Source organism: Bufo bufo, chromosome 4, assembly GCF_905171765.1.
Source record: "Bufo bufo chromosome 4, aBufBuf1.1, whole genome shotgun sequence".
Taxonomy (NCBI): Eukaryota; Metazoa; Chordata; class Amphibia; order Anura; family Bufonidae; genus Bufo; species Bufo bufo.
The window spans coordinates 525,384,210-525,399,577 of record NC_053392.1 but is presented as its reverse complement, the minus strand read 5'-3'; the positions used below and the strand labels follow the sequence as shown (position 1 = coordinate 525,399,577).

Genomic DNA, 15,368 nt, shown 5'->3' with positions numbered 1-15,368 from the left:
ACTTTCAGTAAATTAATGCTTTTATGTAAAAGATGTTTCCCTTGAGTGACAGATGTTTTCCTATCATTTGGTTAATCAGGTAAAGCACAGCTATGTGTCTATGCAAACAGTTTGATAGGGAGGTCGCTGGTTACAGATTCCCCTTGCGATTCTTGTCTTTTATGATGCTGCTGTGTCTCCATCAGATCTATTGTGTGGGTTGGTGGGGGTGGTTGATATTGTTATGGGTATAAGTTTTTATTGAACATTTTATAAAACTTATCTGATAAAAAAAATATATACCGTATTTTTCGCTTTATAAGACGCACCTGATGATAAGACGCACCTAGGTTTTTGAGGAGGAAAATAAGAAAAAAATATTTTGAACCAAAAGGTGTGCTTTTGGTAGCTTTTGAACTAATGGTGGTCTGTGGATGACTCACTGTTATGGGGATCTCTGGATGACACTGTTATGGGGGAATCTGTGGATGACGCACTGTTATGGGGGAATCTGTGGATGACACTATTATGGGGGAATCTGTGGATGACGCACTGTCATGGGGGAATCTGTGGATGACGCACTGTTATGGGGATCTGTGGATGACGCACTGTTATGGGGGATCTGTGGATGACACTGATGGGGGATCTGTGGATGACACTGATGGGGGATCTGTGGATGACACTGATGGGGGGATCTGTGGATGACACTGATGGGGGGATCTGTGGATGACACTGATGGGGGGATCTGTGGATGACACTGATGGGGGGATCTGTGGATGACACTGATGGGGGGATCTGTGGATGACACTGATGGGGGGATCTGTGGATGACACTGATGGGGGGGATCTGTGGATGACACTGATGGGGGGATCTGTGGATGACACTGATGGGGGGATCTGTGGATGACACTGATGGGGGGGATCTGTGGATGACACTGATGGGGGGGGATCTGTGGATGACACTGATGGGGGGGATCTGTGGATGACACTGATGGGGGGGATCTGTGGATGACACTGATGGGGGGATCTGTGGATGACACTGATGGGGGGATCTGTGGATGACACTGATGGGGGGATCTGTGGATGACACTGATGGGGGGATCTGTGCATGACACTGATGGGGGGGATCTGTGCATTACACTGATGGGGGGATCTGTGCATGACACTTATGTCATCCACAGATCCCCATAAGTGTCATCTACAGATCCCCCATCAGATGCATCAGTGTGGAGGGAGGAGGCGGGGCCCGGTGCAGTGACTCTACTCTAATACACCGGGTCCCGCAACTGTTAAACATTCAATCTGATAGTATATGCTCTGTACGGGCGGCTCTTACTGTAGTACCGTAAGTATAGCGCAGACCGGCATCTCCATCGGTCATGCGCCACCTGCCGCAGCTTCCTCTGTCATGCGCCGTCTGCCCCAGCTCCCTCTGTCATGCGCCGCCTGCCCCAGCTCCCTCCTCATGCGCCGCCTGCCTGCTTATCTCACTTTATGAATGAACAGGCAGGCGGCGCATGACAGAGGGAGCTGGGGCAGGCGGCGCATGACAGAGGGAGCTGGAGCAGAGGGCGCATGAGGAAGGAGTTGCGGCGCATGACCGATGGAGATGCCGCTCTGCGCTATACTTACGGTACTATAGTAAGAGCCGCCCGTACAGAGCATATACTATTAGATTGAATGTTTAACAGTTGCGGGGCCCGGTGTATTAGAGTAGAGTCACTGCACCGGGCCCCGCCTCCTCCCTCCACACTGTCACTGATACTTCGCTGGCCGCGCTGTGCGGCCATTTTCCCCCCACTTTTGGGGGGGAAAAAGTGCGTCTTATAAAGCGAAAAATACGGTATATATAATTTTATACAGCCAAAAAATGTCTATACATTCCAGACTGATGTACGGCAAAACGACTCCTTTTTTGGCATGTAATGGATGAATGGGGCCTAGGATACCACTAGGAATAGATAGAAAGCACTTTACATAGGTTTTCTGCTTCAGTAGGTTAAATGTTATTTAAAGCATACCTGATTTTTCGAAAAGTTTGCATAATGGCTGTGCTTCATTGTACAATAATAACTGTGAAGGAACAGGTAGGTTTGGACTTCCGTAATATATTTTTCAGCCATATTATTCCCTATTTCTGCTGCACAACTAGATGCATTTCACTCAGAAGCAGGGGGTGTATCCCTTCTGTCAGCACTATACTGCTATGACATCCTTTCCCTTCCCACTATGTTTGTTTTCAGCTCTGGAGCTCACTGAACAGATAAGGAGGGGATAAATCACACTTGCAGAAAGTCGGTAAACTCGTGTGATGTTCAGAAGCAGTGTAGAAGCAGTTGTTTTATCAGGCTGAGGATCTCAGCTAGCTCTGACACACACCCATTTTCTGTGAGCCTTCTTCTGAGTCTCTGGTACCAGGGGCAGATCTTGCCTGGCACCAGTCAGTGGACTGCAAATTAGGTGGAAGTGAGACCCCTAGTGGCCATGACAGCTTTTTTTTTTTTTTTTCAGGCGCATGCAGGCACATTTTTTAAATGAAGTGATTTATAAATTTGCTAGCTACACCATTCTCTATTAAATGAAATTGTGTAAAAGTACAGTGACTCTTTAAAGCTGATACCCATTAGTTTATTTGCTCTAAACTCCAACTCTCCACCTATAATATTTTACTTACACATTGGTTTTTTTTTGTTTGTTTTTTAGGAGAGCAGAGATCCTCGGAAACTTCACTGGTTGTTTGAGCTGTTGCTGGAGTCTCCAGTGAGTGGAGAAGGAGGGTCCTTTGTCGATGCTTGGTATGTACACAGCAAAGCAATCCAAAAGGCCCATATCTGTACATCACACATTTACATGAATATATAATATATGGCACATTCTTATTTGCACATACTTTCATCTAGCAGATGGGCTTGTTGGATACACCAAACTGCCATAGATAAATTGGCACCATGCTGTATTTCATGCATATATAAGCATGAAAATATTCAAAATGTAACAATATTAAGACATAAAAAAATGTGTAAAAAGGTTTAAAGGTTGTGCAGGGGTTTTATATTGATGACCTTTCCTCAGGACCTCCTGCACCCCAGCCGATCATCTGTTTAAGGAGGAGGCGACGGTGCTCCATGCGAGTGCTGCTTCCTCTTCAAAACACTTCCAGTCGTCTTGGAAGCGAGTGTCATTACAATGAGCGAGTACTTGTAATAACACCACGCCGCCGCTACAGGGGAAACAACGCGCAGTGTAATGAAGAGGAAGCAGCGCTAGCATGGAGAACCGCCTCCTCTTCAAAAAGCTGATCAGCGGGTGTGTCAGACCCCTGCCGATTAGATATTGATGACCTATCCTGAGGATAAGCCATCAATATAAAACCCCTGCACAACCCTTTTAAGTTATTAACCGGTAAACTAAATATTATTAATAGGAAATAGAGGCTCAATGGCCGTGGAAATAGAAAATAAACCCATAGAGGTTGCTAGGAAACCCCTTATTCAATTTAGTCAAAGACTAATTGGAATAGAAATTGGTGCTAGGGTACCAACAGAATAAATAACCAACACAAAAAGAGTGAAAATTTTCAAGTTTTCAAATAAACCAATATAGTAGATCCTAAACAGAAGCAAAATAAAAAAAATAAAAAAATATGAGCAATTGCTAACATGGCAATTACGAGAAAACTGTGATGAGGAAAAATAGAAATAAATTATCAATGATCATGTAGTGCAAAAATAATAGTTAAAATTACATGAAAACAGGGGCATACTTAAATAAAAGAAATGCAGAGTTAAGTTCAGGTGACATTTTCACATCTATAATGTCAGCCTGTTTAATAGCGAAAATTGGGGTGACAGAAACCCTTTATGTAAGGACTACTATGAAAGTGGAGATAACTTTTTAACTTTAAAATGTGTTTTAGTAGCAATAGTATTTTTCTTTTGATTTAAAAAGGGTCAGATTGAGGAAATCAATAGTATTAGGTGAACAATGGGGTATAAAACTCCAATCTCCAATTGGTATTGTTCACTGTTCAGAGTCCAAGGACTGTTCCTCAAGACCTTTACAGTTATTACTATTGTTAAATTCTGAATTGTTAAATTCTGAATCTTTTAATGTGTATGCATTTATTTTAAGAATAACAGTTACACTTCTAGGTTAGAGTGGGTTCGCACTTGCGTTACAGCATTCCATTATAGGTTCTGTTTACAAGAGAATGCCCAGATGGAGTGAAAAACGGAAGCCTTTAAGAGGTATTCCGTTTTGCTCCATCCTAATAGAAGTCTATGGACAGCATAACGGATTCTGTCGACAGAACTTTTTTTCGGTTCTGCATAACGGAAACCAGACGGATACATTATGCTTGCCTATAGACTACTTTTGTGACGAATCAAAACGGAATGCCTCTTAAAGGCTTCCGTTTTGCATTCCGTCTGGGCTTTCTGTTATAAACGGAACCTATTACGGAATGCTATAATGCAAGTGCAAAACCCACCCTTAAAGAGATTCTGTCACCAGATTTAACCCCATTAAGCTAGCTGACATTAGCGATGTTCTAATGTCAGCTAAACCTAACTAGCCTATTCCTACTTTTATCTATGCCCCCGTTACACCAGAAATCTAACTTTTATAATATGCTAATAAGGCTCTAGGAGCAGGGGGGCGTTGTTCCTGTTCCTAGAGGCTCCGTTCTCCCACCTTTGTCGCCTCCCTCCAAGTCCTGATTGACAGGGCCAGGCAACGCTCTCATCCGTCTGCCAGCCCTGTGCTCTGGTGAAATCTCACGCTGTTTAGCATTCGGCGCAGGCGCGGTAAGGAGGCTGGCAGCCTGCGAGCGTCTTTCCCTCACCGCGCACGTGCCGAATACTGAACAGCGTGAGATTTCACCAGAGCACAGGGCTGGTAGACAGATGCGAGCGCTGCCTGGCCCTGTCAATCAGGACTTGGAGGGAGGCGACAAAGGTGGGAGAACGGAGCCTCTAGGAACAGGAACAACGCCCCCCCCCCCCTGCTCCTAGAGGCTAATTAGCATATTATAAAAGTTTGATTTCTGGCGTAAGGGGGCATAGATAAAAGTAGGAATAGGCTAGTTACAGATGTAGCAGGGTTAAACACTCAAATTTCTTAACTCATTGCGTTATCTTGAAATAAAAGCCATTGAAAAGCAATTGAAGGTGTTTGCTTAACGCATTTAGTTTAGATAACACGTCTCATAAAGCACGTGTTAACTCTACTACATCTGTAGGTTTAGCTGACATTAGCACATCGCTAATGTCAGCTAGCTTAATAGGGTTAAATCTGGTGACAGAATCCCTTCAATAGTATTTAATCCACTCGAGGATGCTTGAAAATGGTGGATCGCCGCCAACACACATGGCACAGACTATCTTATACTTTATATTGTTTTATACAGTTTTTATTAACTGGTTTTAGTAGCTCATCGTTCCACCAGTTTTTTTTATCCTTACTCCACTCTGTATTATATGGACTGTAAGGGCGCCTTATGAAACTCCAGCACCTGCTACGTTTATATGGAGAACTCTAAAATTAATGAATATTAATAACCACAATTTATCTGTTTCCACAGCCGATTATATGTCCTTCAGGGAGGTCTTGCACAACAGGAGTGGCGAGTTCCAGAGTTACTTCACAGATTGCTGACCTATCTGGAACCTAAGTTAACCCAAGTCTACAAAAATGTCAGAGAGCGGATTGGAAGGTAAATGACTCTTCTTTGTAGGGATTTGTGTATTTCCGTTTAAAGGGGTATCCTCATGCAGATTCTCACCATTTTTGCTCATAGTCTTCAGCTGGGAACATTTTTGTGAAGTCCCCTTGCTAGTATGTCTGCCGGCACTATTGACTGCAGGAGATCTGGCTGCCACCCGGCAAATATACTGGGATTCAGCTTGACCAAAAAAAAAAAACCTGCATGCGATGGCTTTTGTTTATCGTAGATCCTGAGTGTGGCGTCGGTCCATTACGCTACCTAACCACAAGTGCTTTTCTTGCAGTGTGCTCACTTACATATTCATGATTGATGTCACTTTGCCAAACACTGCACCCACCAAATCTCCTCGTATTTCTGAATTCACTGCACGTGTTCTTGAGAAGTTAAAGTTCCTTGTGGAGGCAGATGAGGAGATACAAAACCACGTGATGGAAGAAAATGGAGTCGGGGAGCAAGATGAGAGAACCCAGGCCATTAAATTGATGAAAACCAGTAAGTGGTTGAAGATGTTTGTGAAAAAATGGCCAAAGACGTTGATGCTCTACAGACTGCAGCGTTATGACTAGATATTGAAAGCAGCTGTCATTTAATGGCTTTCATGTGTATATTATTTTTTCAGTATTGAAATGGATTATGGCAAGTGCAGGAAGATCCTTCTGTACTGCGGTGCCACAGCAGCTGCAACTTCTACCCCTCCTGTTCAAGGCAAGTTGGCCTCTGTACTGGCAGCAGAAGTGCCAAAGCTCGTGCTGTATATTTATTTTTGTCATTTCTAACCTTTTTTCTATATGTCTGCCCCACTAGATTGCACCTGTAGAAAATGACACCAACTATGATGAGCTGAAAAGAGATGCAAAAATGTGCTTATCCCTGATGTCTCAAGGGTTACTCTACCCTGAGCAGGTGCCGCTAGCACTTGATGTATTAAAACAAGTGAGTATCTAACCTGTACTTTAACTGGCAGCTTGTCCTGTCCTCCAGTGGATGGTCCATGATCAATGCTTCTGGCTATTTTCCCCCTTTTTTTTCCCTAAACATAATTATATTCATAGGAAATATGAAAAAATCATCAGGTAACTGACATCACAAATATTTTCTTGTTTCATACATTCTTGCAAGCATTTAAACAAATAAGAAATGTCATTAGGAATGCTCTTTTTAACTTTCAGACTGTGTTCCTATGCTGGTGTGTGCATTGTATACATCCTGCTTCCTTTCATTATCTCATTGTATGGGATCCGGTCATTAGTATATGTTAATGTTTTTTGTTTTAAAATCTATAAAAATAATTTTAAAAAGAAAAAGGAATGCTCTTTAACGCCAAATTTATGCAAGCCCCACCCATTGTCTTGGGGGAATTATACTACCAAAATTTGGACAGATGCCAAGTATGTTGTTGAGCTCAGAACCCCACCATTGTCTGCCCCATTGCGATGCCTTGTGTGTTGAAGAGACTCCTGCACACAGGTAATCGGGGCTGCCAGGGTTGTCTTGTAGTTTAGCCCCAGGCTAATGGATCTTAAAGGGGTTGTTCACCTTTTTAGAGCTTTTCTACAGACCCCACAGTATGACCAGACCTGCAGTGGTAATTATACATATGCTGGTAATTATACATATGCTGGGTTTCCGGCTCCATCACTGCCCCGCTGGATCAGCAGGTCCTGGGTCTCCCTTTGTCAGCCTCCAGTTTCACACAGGTCACGTGACCACTGCAGCCAATGACTGGTCACAGCAGTGGTGTGTCACCTGTGCGGCATATGTGACGTGCCACATGGGTGACACCTGACCGCTGCAGCAGTGACGTGACCTGTGTCAAACCAGATGTTGACATGGGACGACCTGGGACCTGCTAAGCCGGTGGGGCAGCGATGAAGCCGGTACCCAATGGCAGGTATTAGGTGGGTTTGCATCACTTTTTATGCCTCCAATTGACATATACGTTTGGAAAAAAAAAAGGATCCAAAAGCGCAGAACACCACGTTCTTGTATTCTGCACAGTCCGGTAAAAAAAATGTATGCAATGGTAAAATTTTAAATGGAACTCTCTTGTGAACGGATGCCACTGTATGGCATCAGTATGAGGCATACGTTTAACATATACGTTTTTTTTGTATACGTTAGACGGATGGGAAAAACGCAATGTGAACCCACCCGAAGTATGATTTCCATCATGGGTCCAGCTATGCTGTAGGGGTGTGCAGAAGAGCTCTAAAAAGGGGAAAAAACCCTTTTAACAAAAGGTGACATTTTCCATCCACGTGTTACTGTATGGTATCTGCACAGGTGGTTCGAAAAGTGCTATACTTTCACTCCTTAGGCTACTTTCACACTTGCGTTCAGAGCGGGTCCGTCTGATGTCTGCACAGACGGATCCGCTCCTATAATGCAGACGTTTGGATCCGTTCAGAACGGATCCGTCTGCATTATAGTTTAAAAAAAATTCTACGTGTGAAAGTAGCCTGAACGGATCCGTCCAGACTTTACATTGAAAGTCAATGGGGGACGGATCCGTTTGAAAATTGAGCCATATAGTGTCATCTTCAAACGGATCCGTCCCCATTGACTTACATTGTAAGTCTGTACGGATCCGCTTGCCTCCGCACGGCCAGGCAGACACCCGAACGCTGCAAGCGGAGCTGAGCGGAGCGGAGGCTGAACGCTGCCAGACTGATGCATTCTGAGTGGATCCGCATCCACTCAGAATGCATTAGGGCAGTACGGATGCATTCGGGGCCCCTTGTGAGCCCCTTAAAACGGAGCTCACAAGCGGACACCCGAACACAGGTGTGAAAGTAGCCTTAGAGACCCCCAGTTATATGGTAAAGGAGGGGTACAGAAACATGAAATTATCCCACACATGGTTCACCGACGAAAAATCTACAAAGTGATCTTTTTGCTGCATATTGATCCTTTTTCTTCATCTGCACTGAATGCATTCTACCTCACCTTATTTAACTCCATGATGGAGTATGGGGGATGTGGAAGAAAGTCCAGGGCCCTGACCATTACTCTGTATGGTGTGTAGATATTTGGATTGCCGCCATACAGATAATGGAGGGGATCTCAATAGTGTTTTTTAAGGAAAACTATTTAGAAAGTAGTTTCATTTTTCATGTAGGATTCAAATTGGAAATGGAAAGTCAGTACAAAGGTGTCCATGGCATGTAAAAGTCAGTACAAAGGTGTCCATGGCATGTAATGCAGTGCATTACCAAAAAGGATGTTTATTTTTATGCTGCCCTTTATTATTAACACGACCTTTGATAATAGTAAAGTTGTAGCCTCAGCGGCCATATTGCACCAGTGGCTTTGCTACAGTACATGACCCTCTTTTTATTTTGTCCCTTGCATACCTGTGTTTATAGAGGGAGCACAATCTTGCAGTTTACATAGTATATGGTGACAGACCATGTGCATTTCTCAAAACCTTTGCTAAAATGTTGCTTCGATAAATGTGAAAAAAGTGCGTCTGAAGCTGTCTTTCTTACTGAGCTTTTCTGCTGTTTGAATCTGTAGACCGCAAGAAGTAGCTCCTGGCATGCAAGGTACACAGTCTTGACCTATACTCAGACGATGGTCTTCTACAATCTCTTTATATTGCTTAATAATGAAGAAACTGTTCAAGGCATCAAGTGGCTGGTTCTACAGCTGATGGCAGATGAGCAACTGGAGGTAATTTAATGGCATAACTACTCAAAGTTGTTGTTGCTCTAAAAAGGTCTGTTCATGAGAAGGAACTGAATGAATGGGATTCTAAAATCTGAAAGAGAACCTGTTGCCATGAAATGCGGTGCAATCTGCTGGCAGCATGTTATAGACTGAACAGATTAAAGGGGTTGTCTCACTTCAGCAAGTAGAATGTATCACGTATAGAAAGTTATTACAAGCCACTTATGTATTGTTATTGTCTATTTTGCTTCCTTTGCTGGCTGGATTCATTTTTCCATTGCATTATACACTTCTAGTTTCCTTGGTTACAACCACCCTGCAGTGGTGGCCGTGCTTGCACACTGTAGGAAAAAGTGCTGGCCTCTCTGGTGGCTGAGACCACAGGAGTGAGCATAGACCGGTGCTTTAACCTACAGTGTGCAATCACAACTGTTGCTGATGGATTGCAGGGTGGTCATAACCATAGAAATGAGCAGTGTATAATGCAATGGAAAAATGAATCCAGACAGCAAAGGAAGCAAAATGGATAATAACAATACATTAGAAAGTGGCTTGTATTAACTTTCTCTACATGACGCATGACATTTGCTGAAGTGAGACAACCCCTTTCATGTAGTTTTGTGGGAAAATAATTCAGCGGAACTTGTAATTTATACATTTAGGTCTCTGCTCTTTCTGAGATTAGTTGTACACGGGGCCATCTTATCAGTGAATGACAGCTATCTCTGTATACACACTAAAGGCTCTTTTACACAGGCCGACACAGCAGGCAGTTTTCGAGAACATGCAGCAATCCTCTCCTCTGTATGGGGACTAGTAATTTCTCCTGCGATAGCTTGTCCCCGTAGAGTATCCCTGTTTCTGAGCAGCAGATCTCTTTGCACAGCACGATCTGCTGCCCAGCAAGGATGATTTCGATCTTTGTATCACCAATGCTTTCACTTTTGCTCATTCATCAGGTGATCAGCGACTCCTTTACATGGGAAATTATCAGGAAGGGGCATTCCTAGGATTGTCTCCCCGTGTAAACGGGCCTTTTACACAGAGAATGCGGTCAGTCACTGATAAGGCAATCCCTTTGTACAACTGAACTCAAAAAGAGAAGGGATTTAAGTGTATAAATTCTGAATTTGCTGAATCTTTTCAGAATATAAAGACCACAATTGAAAAGGTTGAGCTGCTTGAGATTGCTCTGCACAGCTTTTTCTATTCAAGGTCTGTGACGGGACTGCAACGGAGAAATATCCACTTGAATGCAGATGCTGAAAAAGATTTCTTTGCACAGTGCCTGGTTGGAAGTGGCACTGTGCAGTAGGGCTGGGCGATATGGCCTAAAATCTATATTGCGAAATAATTTTAAGCATGTGCGATATAACGATATATTATTTTCTATATTATATATTATTGCTTTATGAAAACAATATTTTTATTTATCAGCCCTATGCCATTGCCATTTGCCATCATCCATGTCCCCAAGCCAGTGCCATCAGCCCCATGCCATTACCATATCATCCATGTCCCCAAGCCAGCGCCATCAGCCCCATGCCATTACCATATCATCCATGTCCCCAAGCCAGCGCCATCAGCCCCATGCCATTGCCATTTGCCATCATCCATCTCCCCCAGCCAGCGCCATCAGCCCCATGCTGCCATTGCTATTTGCAATCATCCATGTCCCCCAGCCAGTGCCATCAGCCCCATGCCATAGCCATCCATCGCGCCCACCACCCCCCAGTAGATTCAGGCCCCTGCTAATATACTTACCTTTCCTGTAGGGTGCGCGGCTGGCTGATGGAGTCCGCAGGAGACGGACCGTGTCTTCTTCCCAGCATGCACTGGGAGGGACCTGACATCACACACAGCGTCAGCCAGCGCGCTGACAATGTGTGAATGCGAGGCCCTGGCCAGTGCAGAGTCGGGAGGCCACAGAGCGGTGAGCTGCTTCAATTCACTACCGCTCCGTGGTCATCTATGGCGATATAGACAAAATCTATATCGTTGCCCGAATTTATATCGCCCACTCCTACTGTGCAGATAAAATGTGGAAGGGACCTTGTTCTCATGATTGGTGGGAGTTTCTGTAGTTGGAACCACACAATTGTAGCAATATGCTGTCACTTGCAATTGGAGATCTGGGGAATTTGGAGGCCAAGTCATCAAACCATTGTTGTCGTGAAGGTGTACTGGGTCTGCAAAAATGTTTAGGAAGGTGGCACATGTCAAAGTTACATCCACATGAATGCTGAACATTGCCCAGATTATCTCCCTGCCACTGCCAACTTGTCTCCTGCCCATAGTGCATCCTGGTGTTATCTCTCCCCCAGAGAAGCGAAACGTACACCCTCGGCCTTCCACATGATATAAAACAAAATGTGATTTATTCGACTAGGACACTTTCTCCCTCTGCTTCATGGTCTAGTTCTGAGGTTCCTGTGTTCATTGTATCAGCAGTGGACAAGGGTCTGTATGGGCACTCTGACCAGTCTGCGACTACACAGCCCTGTACACAGCAAGCTGCAGTGGACTGTGTGATCTGACTTCTGTCATAGCAAGGAATCACTCTTTCTGTTTGTGCTACAGTAGTTTTTGTGTGAGAATGGACCAGATAGATTAGCCTTTACCCCCATAACCATCAATGAGACTTGGGAGCCCATAGCCCTGTCACTGGTTCATGGGTCTTCTTTGCTTGGACCATTTCTGGTAGGTACTAACCGCTGTATCCTGGGAGCACCCCACAAGACCTGCTGTGTTGGAGCAGCTCAGATCTAGTTGTCTAGCCAGCATGATTTGGTCCATCTCAAGGTTACCCATATCTTTTTGGTTGCCCATTTTTCCTCCTTCCAACTCGTCACCAGCAAGAACTGACTGTTCTCCTATACCATTGTTACAAGATAATCAGTGTTATTCACCTAGTGGTTTTAATGTTACGACTGATCTGCGTACTATGTATACAGTACGGCAAAACAAAGCAGTGAATATTTCATGTGAGTAGGAGTGGACATAGTCAGCGTACCTTCTGACCCATTTCTGGTTTGTCTGAGAATAATTTGAATGTACAAAAACTGGAACTCCATGCAGGGAACAGCGAGAGACAAATGTCGGGCTCCCCAGTGAGTGTGTTCATTTTACAGCCGAGCCTCCACTTATTCTGCCGTTCCCGCTACACTTCATGTTTCATTTATTAACGCGGTCCCAGAGTGGGGCCTGCAAATTGCCGGCAGAATTTTGAACATACTTTTTCACTTCGTACGTTTGACAATTCTTAATCAATTTGATCACATTTTAATAATGTACGATGGACGTGCAAATGAGCTCATTGTCAAGTTGGTCTATTTAATTAGATCAGCACTTGCCGTCACACTTACTGATTTGTGCGACTCTAGAACATTATGTTCAAGGAGATAATTTGCAATAATATGGCAGATTACATGCAGAGTGCCGGTCCTTGCTTTCTTCACTAAGCAGATGAAGCTCTGTGTTTACATTTTACCATGTAACAATATGTACTTATTAGTAATTGTGGCCTCTTTTATTAACGATGATTAATCTACAATGCACTTAACCTCTTCACGGCAGCAAAGCTGCACCTAGGCTCTCCATAGTCCAAGCTACATTACGCGTAGCCGCGTTACAGGCAAAATGCTTATAACTGGTCTATGAGTCCCATAATGTAGCTTGGACTACTTTATACGTCGTGGCAGTAGGCTCTTAACTGTAACCCGACATATAAAAGCATTACATTGCGATCTGCCAGCGCCCCGTGGCACCACAGATCGCTGTGACCGTGCTGTCATTGAACAGCTGTGGTCACAGCATCCCTGAGACCAGCAGAAGTTTTTCAGCGTGGCATCATTGTAGCAGGGTGTTACAACAATCCATCACAGTGTAAAAGCCGGCAGGAGGGTGCTCTTCTGGATGTAAAATTATCTGTGAGCCTGCAGTCTGTGAATTAGACTGGTGGGAAGGGGTTAATTCACTTTTTTTTTTTCCATAAAAAAATACTGTAAGTAAAAAAATAAATAAAAAAATGAGTTAAAGCTATAGTTTTAGCAATAGTATAGCAGACTACATGCGCACACACATCCCTTCCCCTTTACATTCCTAAAAATATTAGTTTTAGCAATAGTATAGCTGTGTGTAAAATATACAAACATACACACATTTTTTTTTATCATTTTGCTTGATTAAAAATATTTTTAATTTAGAAATCATTTGTCTTGAAATATTTTGTTATAAAAATTGATAAGGAAAAAAATTTACTATATTTTATGGGCTATAAGATGTACCCAGGATTTAGAGGAGGAAAATAAATTTTTTATCAGACCCCTAACCTCCATCATCCTCAGATCAGACCCCTCAGCTCCATCAGCCTCAGATCGGACCACCCATTTAGACCTCATATCGGACCCCCTCCCCCCAATCAGACTTCAGATCAGACCTCCTACTGCGTGCCTACATGCAGGGCCCCGAAGAACACCAGGTAGGATGAGTAGAGCCAGCTCAGCTTTTCCCTCATTGCTTCCCGCACCTCCCACATGCTGATGATCGCTTCCATAATGGAAGCAATCATTAACATTCGGACTATAAGACGCACTGCTGAAAAATACTGTAAATTTTTTCATAATTTCAGTTTTTCCTTAAATTATATATATTTTTTATATTATATCTGTCATCAGAAGGTCTAAGGCAGGGGTGCACAACCTTTTCTGGTTGGGGGCCACATTGTCAGACTGAAGGAATCCCAAGGGCCGAAAATAAAAGTTAAAGGGGTATTACCAACTGATATACTGTATTTATTGCATATTGTACATACAGTGTAAACCATAAATGTCTGGTTACACCTCCAGGACTCTCATCTAATGGGAGAATACATGAAAATGCATATGAGCAGCCACAAGACATAGACATACATGTCTGTCACCAGAGGGTCGCAGGTTGTGCACCCCTGGTCTAAGGTGTCCCATGAAAAATAATAAGTTACTTGCAGTTAGATAAAGATTTACACCACTGAAAGTTGAGCCTCTGCATGGTGTAGACCAGCCATGCTATTCTTTCATTCATATATTGTTTTATGTATGTTCCATTATATTCTTCACTGCAGAGTGTGTGTTTTGTCTTCAGGTCAGAGAAATGGCCGCCACGACGCTGAGTGGTCTTTTACAGTGCAACTTCCTAAGGATGGATGCTGCTATGCAAGAACACTTTGAAAAGCTCTGCAAAACTAGGCTTCCGAAAAAACGGAAGAGGGACCTAGGTACAGCGGTGGACACTATACCTTCCGGAGGTTGGTAGCATCTAGTGCCATGTCTTAGGAGATGCCATGTTTTCATGAATAAGAATGTATTTTTATGATATGGAGGGACACTGTAAAGGGAAGGCAGTGGACCTCTGGTGATCATATGTTATCAGTGGGAGAACTGCTCTCTAGGTGCTCATTTCAATGACTTATTACACGCCTCTGATTAAAATCCATGGTCGTCCTCCAGAACGAGAACTGTACTTTACAGTGACTCTCTGCTCTGGCTAATACAATGTGGCCCCTATTAGAGAACCTTCTCTATATCAAAATGCCCTGATGGGGTATATGGAGAGGGGTCACCTATACTGGACTGCCGTGCAAGTGAAATAACATCTTCATCCCGTCATTTCAGTGAAGGGGACATAGAAGGGGAAATTGTGAGTCATTTGTGTCCAATATTGCTATACAGTTCATTATATAATGGACTTGTGAAAATGTAGTCAAACAATAACTGATGGTAGTTACGTATGCTTCCACCTATTGGTCTCCCATTGTCTATTTATTCTGTTCCTTTTCTGCACAGATCTTGTTAAACGCCACGCTGGAGTACTAGGGCTCAGTGCATGCATTTTATCCAGTCCCTATGATGTCCCTACTTGGATGCCACAGCTACTAATGGATCTCAGTGCCCATCTCAATGATCCTCAGCCCATAGAGGTAATTTGCAGCTGTAACTCATTGTTTGCTCTCAATTTTC

General features: G+C 43.5%; 1 protein-coding gene across 3 annotated transcripts in view; it reads left to right on the top strand.

Moving 5' to 3' along the window:
• PSME4 (proteasome activator subunit 4) overlaps window positions 1–15,368 on the top strand; it is a 168,003-nt gene that overhangs the window by 148,301 nt on the left and 4,334 nt on the right. For all 3 annotated transcript variants that reach the window (XM_040429740.1, XM_040429738.1, XM_040429739.1), the window contains 8 exons: window positions 2,682–2,773; window positions 5,560–5,691; window positions 5,987–6,195; window positions 6,323–6,408; window positions 6,508–6,636; window positions 9,220–9,375; window positions 14,494–14,656; window positions 15,195–15,328. In XM_040429740.1, coding sequence (XP_040285674.1) covers window positions 2,682–2,773; window positions 5,560–5,691; window positions 5,987–6,195; window positions 6,323–6,408; window positions 6,508–6,636; window positions 9,220–9,375; window positions 14,494–14,656; window positions 15,195–15,328 — 1,101 coding nt within the window. The remainder of the gene's footprint in view (window positions 1–2,681; window positions 2,774–5,559; window positions 5,692–5,986; window positions 6,196–6,322; window positions 6,409–6,507; window positions 6,637–9,219; window positions 9,376–14,493; window positions 14,657–15,194; window positions 15,329–15,368) is intronic.